The sequence below is a fragment of the Strix aluco genome, chromosome 3, assembly GCF_031877795.1.
Source record: "Strix aluco isolate bStrAlu1 chromosome 3, bStrAlu1.hap1, whole genome shotgun sequence".
Lineage (NCBI taxonomy): Eukaryota > Metazoa > Chordata > Aves > Strigiformes > Strigidae > Strix > Strix aluco.
The window spans coordinates 110,846,986-110,857,564 of NC_133933.1; the positions used below are offsets into that span (position 1 = coordinate 110,846,986).

Below are 10,579 nucleotides of genomic sequence, written 5' to 3' on the forward strand. Positions count from 1 at the left end.
ACACACAATCACTTTTGGTAGATTAACAAACCGGGCTAGAGCAAATGCCTCCATTGCTTCTGTTGTTTGTACTTCACATCGCATTTTCAAGGTCAGAGGGGAAACATTACCATCATGTCATAAGAGAAAAACAGGAAGATTTTTGCTTTTGTATGGAGATACATCAAGGCAGTCACAAAAGGCATACTGCAACACCATTCTTCTCAAGAAGGCAAGAATAACACATTTTTTAGCATATTATAACTTGCAAACAATAATTAATATTTGTAACACACAGTGCATGTCCATTTGCATAATCAGGTGAACACTTCTGTATGTAGGTTTTCACTTAAGATATAGGTCTCGATTTTGGGGAGGGTCACCTACCCAGTCTACCCAAGATACACATTTCATGGTGCTTAATTATTCTTACAGTTCAGTAAGATTAAAGTGGAAGATAGGCTTCATTTTAACAGTGGTAAAATGGACAGTTACATGCCTGACCATGAAGGACTTCTAGTAAAGTGATCAAGACAATGAAGGTAAGACATGTGCATACTGGAGATAAAAAACATTGTGGAGACAAAAGCAAGCATCATCCAGCTTCTAGATTACAGAGAAATAAAATAAACTTGTGTGCTCTTCTCACTCTCCTCTTTCTTATCTTTGCATGCATCCCTTCTCCTCCTTTGCTTCTCTCTGACCAATCTCAGAATTTGGAGGAATATCTCCAATACATTCTTCTTACTACTAAAAATGGAAAAAAGAAACCCCCTCGTATTTCAAACAGATTAGAAGAGAAATCCCTTAGCTAAACTCACTAAGAGATGAGATGTTTTCGGACCTGAAGTCTTGCAAACAAAAACAGATAAGTTAAAAAAAAAAAAAATCACTTCACACTTTTCATGTGCATTTTCAGATTCAGAATTGTTTCAGCAAGATTTGATGGATTACCAGAAAACATTGTGTGCATGTTTATGTGCACATAGGAGTTACTATTTAATTGAAGACAACTCAAAGCTGAACTTCATGAGCCAGCAAAAAAAATTCTGTTACTACCTCACTGTCTCTTCAACTCTCAATACACAATTGGTTTCAAAATCAGGTTTTGGTCACACCTTGGGGCAGGAGGGAGGATGTCAAAGCAACCCTTTTCAGTGTTTAGTTTGAAAGTTTCACAACATACCTGCATGATATTCCTACCTGGCTTATTTTTATCCCGATGTGGCTATTTAGGAAGAAATTAGGAAGAAATTTTTTACAATGAGGATAGTGGTTTTACAAGCAGGCTGCCCAAAGAGGTGGTAGATGCCCCATCCCTGGAAACATCCAAAGTCAGGCTGGACGGGACTCTGAGCAATCTGATCTAGTTGAAGATGTCCCTGCTCATTGCAGGGGGGGGTTGGCCTAGATGACCTTTAAAGGTCCGATCCCATTCTATGATTCTATGATTTAACTGCACTATCATTCTAAACATTATATTCTCAAATGCAAACTCTGCACAGAAAAATATCATTACCCAAGCAAATCAAAAATTACATATTTTCACTCCAATCCCTCTAAAAGGGTAATTTTTGTGCCACGTGGTGCGAGGTTCCTTTATTACCAGGGAATAGGGGAGATGGAGAGAGAGTCCTCATCTAGCTGTACACCATAATAGTAAGCACGAGAATAACCTAACTTCCCATCCTCAAAATAACAGCAGAAACTTCACTTTCTCCCCATGTTATTTGTTTCCTATATCAATATTGCTTCTGCATCCCCTGGGTATCTGCAGGAATTCACACTTCCATTGCCCCTTGCTTTTTCCCTTCCTGCCACAGGCTGAAGCAATGCAGGATTATTTTTCTGGACTAAAATCCAGCAGGAGGATTTGACAATAACATTCTGTTGGTTACTTTGCATGGAGTCACATTTGTGCGCTTTCAGAAGTGGGCTAAGAAATGGGTGATATTTCTAAAGCACAGCAGAGATACAAAGGGGAGGAGAGGGAAGGAAAAAAGGAAGAGGTTGAACACACTGCCAACTGAAGAGCCCAAAGCTACACCAGGTTAAGGAGTGTTACAAGTAAAATGACTTACATCCAGATTTTAATTTAGACAGCAACAAGTATGAAAATTAAAGTGACTTTAACTGTCAAGCAAGGATGGCTAAAACAGAAGGGTTTTAATAACAATGGACAGGATCAATAAGCCAACTGATTAAACACTGCTGAAAATCAACACAGTTACTTAAAGTGGCTATCATATGATTCCTTCCATAGTGGCTCATTTTGAGTTCCCTCATTTACTTCCATAATGTTATGTAGATACTAAGGAACTGGCAGGATGCCTACATGGGTCTTGAGGAACTGATGACTTGTTTAAAAAAAAAATAAAAGTAAACCAAAAACAAACAACAAGCCCACACCCTGACCTTAATTATGTATAATATGATGCTTGATAAAGCCTGGCTGGACTCCCATTTTGCTAAGATTGCTAGAGCCATGTCAAAAGAAATCTAATATTTTTATCCCTGAAGAAAGGCGGAGGTCTGGCTCTCCCTCTTAGGCTATACCACAGTCAAGATTTTGTTGACAGAATTCAAGATTAAATAAGGACACAAACGAGAATCAACACTAGAAAGGCAAAGTTTAATGGTGAGCTATATAGCATGGGTGAGGCCTCATTCTTTCTATTAAATTTTAGATCAGTTTCGTAAAACTTTGTCCAAAGGCAAAGAACATTACGCTTTTTCAGTTAAAAAAAACAATAAGTGGAAAATTGCACAAATACATCAAAGACAATTCAAAACTCGTTATTTTGGGGTTTTTTTAATTAAAAAAAGTAGTACATGGAGGTTTGCACTATGAAATGGTGGTGTCTGTCCCAAAATACAATAGAAATAAAATGGCTAAAGATTATAGTGAAGGTTAGAGACAAAAATCTTGTTTCTACTTATTTTAATCACTGTATAAACAGACAAAACTGTAAGTGGGATTTCTGTGACATCAAAAATGGTTTAAACTTCTGTTCACCAATTGTCCTCCTCCTCCTCAAGCTTACCTTACGATCTGAACTGTAAAATTCTTTTTCTAAAAACTGATTTAATATTGCAAGTGTCTTGAACTGATATTACAGAAACACCTGCTTTTAAATAAAAATACTATATGAAATATTTATAAATAAGCAGAAGTTCCATGTTCAATTTACCCTTTCAATAACATAAGGAATAATCCTGTAGCACTGCCTTCACTATTAGCTTTTAAGTATGCATATATAATTGTCTGTTTTGTATTCAAGTAATGCTCAGGAAAGAGGTAACCAGGAGCAATAAGACAATAATATCTATCAGGAGGATATACCGACTGATGGATTTGGAATGCCATGACCAGCGAATGCTCAGCTGGGAGCAAACTTCATTTGCACTCCTGCTTGTTGTTGAAAGGAGAAGATATTGAGCATATGTGAGTCAGCAACACAAACCCCATGGGGGAATATCACACCAAAATTGATTAACTGCTTAATTTGTAGGCTGATGAGGCAAGTGCGTCAGCCTCTAATTTACATTCTGACTAACAGTAATAATGTGTTGGCTGAACATTTGGTGAAATTATCAGAGCAAGGTGTAATAAAGAATAAATAAAGCCTTTTTACTTAAAAGCTATAGCTAATTCTGATATAGTCAAAATTCTGCTGAATATAAGCAGATGAAATAAAGTACGGTGACATGATGAGAACCTGAAAATCCAAAGTACAGTTTCAAAGACGACTGATGATAAAGTGGAGACAATGCCTCACATGCAGATTTCATACATATGTTGCCCATGTAGGTGTGAGCTTTGATGTATTTGGTGGAAGGTGGTTTTGGGTTTTTTGGTTACAAAAACAAGAAGAAACAATGGCAAATACTTTCTATGAGCCTCTGACAGTAATTCAGTTCTTCACTTTCACTTCACTAAAAAGCTCAGAAACAGCACAATAATACATTAAACAATACATTAAAGCATAGCTGATTTGCAAATACCTGTGGTTATAGCAGCAAAATCAATGCTAAAAAGCCTGTATGAATGGAGAACATTCAAAATTATGATTAAGAACAGTCATAAACATGAGAACTAGCATAAACAAGAAAGGTTAAAGGAGAATATCTAATGGGAAAGAGAAACCTGAAAAGCAAGACAGTGCAGTTGTTGGAATAGAGCCTGAATGAGAGTTTTCAATGCATCATTACAATTAAAGAGCTGAATGTAATTTTGGTTTCACAGATGTGTAACATGGTGGTACTGTGGTAGACAGCTCCAGCCTTGGGATTCAGCTGGTACTTGGAATTCCGAGAACAGCGTGCAAGACGTGCATTGTAAGCATTTTGCCTAACCCAAGAAAAAGTGAAGCAATACGGAACAGTGGATGATGAGCAGCCGACTATGTTAAACATGTCTCCACCAGCCTCCCTCCATTTACTGCTTCCAACACTTGATGCCAATGGTAGACAGCAAAGCAGCCAGGTCAATGAAATGTGAAGAAAACATCTGTGGAGTCCAAGGAAATAGACGCAGAAGTTAAAAAGGAACCTGAAAGAAAAGGATGGAATAAAATAAAGGCAGTAACCACTCCCTTTGGTTGAAACCCAGCAGGCTTCTGTTGTCAGAGCCTTAGCTCCTTACTCCTGGTTTTGGAACCAACAGCAACAAGCAGATATTGTCCTTGAGACTCCAAGAAGCATGAAAGAAGAAAGCCTCAGAATGCATACTTTGATCATCCTGCTGGAAAGCACTAATGGTAGGGCAAAAAGGAGTCTAGGAAGGCAGTAGCAGGGAATGAGAAAGTAGCAAATAGAGGTTCATGCCAATTGTCTGTTATACAATTCTGCCATAGGCACCTGGAGAACAGCAAGGGAGACAAAAGACAACAGAAAATACATCAGTGTAAGGCAATAGAAGCAAAGTTGAAAAGGGTAAAACAGTGAAGCCTTACACTAATCTCATGTATTTCTACCATGCTCCTTATCACTTGGATTCCTGAAATTTTACCAACTTTCTTGCAGTACTGTTCTTCAACAAGCTTGGTGTGAGTAGTTAGTCTGTCAGAGACAGTAAGAGTTATGGTAGGGTACAAGTACTACAGCAGGAACTCCATGGCCTTGCAGAGTGGCAGCCGAGCTGCACTGGAAGACTTCAATGTGTGCTTTCAAAACCCTAAAGGTTTTTGTACTGTGAATTAACATAACTACGCTTTCCTCCTTCCCCAACCTGGATAACAAGAAGTTTACTGGATGGTACTGCATTAAACTGGTAGGGGTGGGAGAACAGAGCAGAAAGGTCCACAGAACCTGCAGCCTACAGAAAACAAGGAGTTGGAAGTATTTCAAGGTTTACCAAAGACAGATGGAAATATAAGAACAATCAGATTTTTCTTCCCAAACATTGAAAGGAAGCGAAATGGTGCTTAAAAATAAAGCTGAAAATTAAAAAAAACCCCACTCTTATCCATGTTAAAACCAGCCTGTTTTTCCTTGTTTCACCTGCTATAACCTGCTAAGGTTAGCTGTTGGCAACAGCCTGTGCACAGGAAAAACCTCATGAGCATACTAAAGTTACAACAAAATTCAGCCTTCAAGAACTCAAATATGAAAAAGGTATGTCACTTAACAGAAGAGAGCACCTTCTCTAAAGGGAAAATAGCCCAACAATTATATTTCTCTAAGAGGAGAATTTCACAGACATTTCTATCACTACATAAAGCTATTTACAGTGTTTTGAAGATTTTTTTTTTTACAGAACTGGGGAGAGAGCTATAATAAGAAATTCTTGAATTTATCAAGCTTACAATTTCTGAATTTACATATATATATTTATGTATTTAAATCATAGTAATTTGAGGGAGAAAAAATGCCAAATGCCATTTTAAAGATTAGTACTGTTGACAGTACTGTATGGAATCTTGCATTGCATCTGTATGCTTATTCCAAGACAACTAAGAAGTCAGACAACAACGACAAGAAACCCAGTCATTTACATTTGGATTTTGGTATGCAAATACACAGTATGAAGTCAAACTAAAACCTACAGAATCACAAGTCTTTATTCAAAAAAGAACCACTTCAAACACAGAAGTAATGGAGATAGAGCAGATTTCTCACTTTGTTCTCATCTCTGTAAACCTGTGGTTCTTGTTGGGTTTTTTCCTAATGTATCACTATGAGTTATGGAAATCAAACTACCTCTGAAGGTAACTTGAAGGAATCCAGTATTATTGGAAGCATGTGGTAGCTCTGAAGCTGGAGAAGGAAACTGTCTCAAGCCCAACCTGCACTTGTGCTTCTTCCACTATTAGCCCATATGCAAAGGCAAACTGCTCTTCAAAGCCTTCAAAAGCACCTAACTTTGGTTTAGGGCTTTCTGCTATGACTTTTTTAAAGTAGAAAACTTTTCCTTCCTGGTCAAGTTTTTAGCCTGTTGTCCTCTAAGCACAGGGATTTTGTAAACTCAAGCTTATAGAGATACAAACTGAAGATGTTAGCTGATGACCTTTCTGAAAGCAAAGCAAAATTTATTTGAAATGTAGCAATTATATAAAATAATACATCCAAAAATAAGCTTAGCCTCTATGCACGCTATCTGAATAAATTAAATTGTATGAAATGTGATAAAAGTATTTATGCATGTTAGCTAAGTCACTGTGAATATTGTCATGCCCAAAAGCATACAACTTTTTTAGTGAGCTGCTGGTGTTGACAGGCTGCCTTTTTGGATTTTGCTACCAATTACATATGTACTCCCAGACCATGGGAGCTCAATATTTTTCCTATGGAATATCCTTTTGTTAATGCTAAAAAAATCCCACAACATGCAAACACCACCCCCCCCCCCCATGTCCACAGTTTTATTGCGTGCACATTTTTTATTAGTTTTCTCAACATAGAAGCAAGGATTTACCTAATTCAAACATAAAGTATATAATTTGGTAACTTATTGGGAAATCAGTCCTCAATCCCATTTTGAATTAACTATTTCCCTAAGAAAAGTCAAGGAATTTGAAAAAAACCCTGTAACACATAGAGCCACCCACATTATCAAAAGCATTTGAGGTAGGTTCCCAGCAGTTTCTGTACTGAAGTCAGCTTGAAGGAAATTCTAATTAGTGATGCTGAATTTCCTCTCATCCCCTACAAGGATGAACTTCCTGATGAGCTGGAATACAGGAGGCTAAAATGATACTGACATAACTGAACAATGCACTTTAAAGAAAAATGTGTTCCCTTTGTATATGCAAGATGTTTCAACTAGGTGATGACTCCTTATTTCTAAGGACCTGTGGCGTGTGAAGACAGTCGCTGAAGCACAGCTGAATCAGAGGATTTGTTCCAAAAAGCTCATCAGACATCTGTTCAACTGCATGGGAGGCAAAGCAGTGGAACACCTGTAGCTAAAAGTCTTCAAAAATCCTTGTAACTTTCAGCAATTACAAGAATGCTAAAATACTGAGTCCACAGTTCTACAACTGAGTTGCAGCCTTTGTGCTAGGAGAAGATAAATACAAGGTGCATGGGGAACAAATCACTCAATTTGTACAAAGATAGTCAGAAAACAGCATTTTCAAGAATATAGACAGTGGTACTCTCCACAACAAGCAGACAAAGTTACCCTGGGGGTTGTCTGAGACTAACAAGTAAACTCTTCCAAGAATTTGTACTACGAGAACTGCAGGTTTTTGCTCAAAACACACCACCACACCTCTCCACCCTGCCACCTAAGCCCTGGGAAACTGTCTACCTGAAACCCTTTTAGCAAGGCTTTCATATACACTTATTGTAATATGTTTGATGTGTAAACCAAAGGGTGCTGCCCACCAAGCAAGATAAGTAGCATGACTGAAGCTAAGTCAGAGCTCGGAATTCAGTTCTGCCTGTCTCTCCTCATGTTAACACAGGAGTTGGTATGGTATGTGAAATTTATACATGGGGGTAAGGAGAAAATCCCAAAGGGAATCCCAACTTTGGCTTGCTAACTCTATTTTAATCGCCGAGAATACATTTCAAGGCAACCCAAGCAGGTAAACAAGTACATTAACCTTTGCACAAGAAAGCTTTAACTAAAACAAAGCCATGCTTTTCAGAAAAAAAATCCTAAACCCTATCTTGTTTATCTTCCCACCAGGGACAGAAGCATAGAGAGAACAAAAATGTAACACAACCACCCCAATGTGCACTATGCAATAGCCCTGTATGCTACAATGACCTACATGAAAAAATATTTGGGTACCTTAACAAAATACAGACTCCAGTTATTTCCTGCAGAAAATAGTCAAACTTCTATTAGTAAAACTGTCACTATCATTCTGACCCTCTCATTTCCCCATTTCATAGATACCCCAATTCCCTATGTGCATGTGTCAAATCTAAGAAGTTACTAATTCCCACAATGAATTAATTTCAACAATTAATCACACAAGAAACATTTCTTCGAACTAAAGGGAATAAACATAAAAAAAGTGTCAGTGCTTGATGTTTATTAATAAAGAGTTTGAAGAGCCCCAGTTCTACTAAGGTTTTAGATTGTCTTGCTCACAATAGCATTTCTCTCCCACTAAGTCATACAGCCTATTCTCCATAGCAGCCTTGAATTACAGGCTCTTTTACAACAATGTAATGGATGTTTAAAAAACACCCAAAATATAGAGAGCTTATCACATCAGAAATAGTAATTCTTAGTGGTGAGAAACCATGATACAAAACAAAGAACAACGGTGAATTCTGTCACAGCTCATTTCAAACATATGAAGTTGACATTAACTGGAGAGGTACAGACTGTAACTCTTCCACTACCGAGGGCTGGGACTGCAGAACAATGCTTAAGATAATGATCCTCCCCATTCTTCCCAAGTCATGGAAACATGAAATACTTCGTCTCAAAGTTAGAGCTTGGCATGTACCTACATGTAACATATACACATACATAGTAGGTGCTATATGAGCTCCAGACAGCCCTCACTTCTATATCAGCCTCACCTTCCCCTGACCCACAAATGCATAGAAAGGTGGTGGTGGGGAATCTACTTCCTATATTGACACCTCAAGGCACTCCACTTGACAGAAAGCAGGAATAAAGGCACTGAACGCTGCTCAGGTTACACAACATGGCAGAGGTACATGTGCTAATTACACAACTGACTCATCTCCCTCTTCTCTCCTTTGCTGAGGCCACATCTGGTAACTGAGCAGTGTCATGGGTCCCTTCTGGCACTACCACCCTGCACTCCTGACACCTGCAAGGAGACCTGTGAGACAGCAGAGTGCTGCAGTGTATAAGGAGGGGAATGCTGGACAGAGAATCAGTGTTTCTGATTACCAATCATTTCCACTGCCAAGATACATAAACATTAAAAAATGAAGTTGTACAACTGCATTTACCAAAAAAAAAAAAAAAAAGACATACACAGGCCAGCATATGAAATTGCATAAAAGGAAATGTGCTATGTGTTCCCTTCCACAGAAAAGATGATATATAAGCTTTTCAGGTTATAATGGTTGATTACTCACTTTGATTTGAAAGTTACAGATTTGGCACAAAATTTTGAATCCGACTTTTTTTTTTTAACCTCCGAAATGCTGCATTTTGACTGAATAAACAAGGCAAACAAGTCTTAAAAGCAGCAGAGGAATCCAGCCCTGGCCACACCCTACCATCACAGGCCGGCTGCCAGCGTTCCAAAACCCAGTCAGGTACCCGGGATATCCCAACAGGTGAAGCCAGACACAAAACCAAAGTAATACTGAAGCTCTTCTGGAAAACGAAGAGTGCATGTGTTCAACTTCACCAGCACCCTGATGAGGCCAACACCGTATTTGACACTTCTTAAATTTCCACCTGGAGGACGCACCACATGCTGCAGCACTGGGCGAGAAGGGAAATTAATGGAAAAACTAAGCGTTGCTCGCGGTGTAAACGCACGTTTCCTTGGTCTGCGGCGAGAGTCCGACCGCGGCAGAGACCCACGGGGCAGCAGCTCGAGCGGCCCACCAGGGGCTGACGGGCCTCATAGCGCCCTGCGCCCTTCTGCGTGGCTCCTCCAGCGCCCGGGAAGGCGGGTGACTTTCCCCCCCCCCCTCCATGCCCGCCCCCGCGGCTCGCCGGCCAGACAGACGGCCGCCCACCCGGGAGGAGGCGGCTGGCAGGACGGAGCGGGCGGCCGCCTCAGTGGGGGAAGCCTCGGCGGCAACCGAGGAGAGCGGGAGCCCTCCGCCGCGGTTCCCCCGCTGAGAAGACCACCTGTCCCCCCGGGGATACTCACTCCTGCCCGGGCCGGGACACCCCCGCTCCGCTCCGCCTCGCTTCTCCTCGCTGCTGCTACCGCCGCCGCCGCACTGGGCCGCGCCGGGGCGGCCCCGCCGAGCCGCGCACCTGCCGCAGGTGAGGCGGGCGGGGCCGAGGCGGCCGCCAACCGCCTGCGTGCCTGCGTGCCGCCCACGCGTGCGGCGCCGTCCTGCTCGTGCCTGTGTCCCCCCCACCCCCCAGGGCATGCACTTGTGCTTGGGAAAGTTTCACAGTTCGCCGTTTTTTCTCTAATCTGGCAAAAAATGAGCCAGCTGTAACGGCCGGTGCCGTAAAGTGAGGCGCAGG

At 40.7% G+C, this 10,579-nt stretch overlaps 1 protein-coding gene across 1 annotated transcript in view; it reads right to left on the bottom strand.

Annotated features, from left to right (window-relative positions):
• The window catches only part of SH3YL1 (SH3 and SYLF domain containing 1), a 48,576-nt gene extending 38,035 nt beyond the window's left edge, over positions 1–10,541 (bottom strand). Inside the window, exon 1 of the mRNA XM_074819963.1 lies at positions 10,251–10,541. Within this exon, the coding sequence (XP_074676064.1) occupies positions 10,251–10,479 (229 nt within the window). The 5' untranslated portion in view covers positions 10,480–10,541. The remainder of the gene's footprint in view (positions 1–10,250) is intronic.
• Between the last annotated feature and the right edge of the window lie 38 nt (positions 10,542–10,579).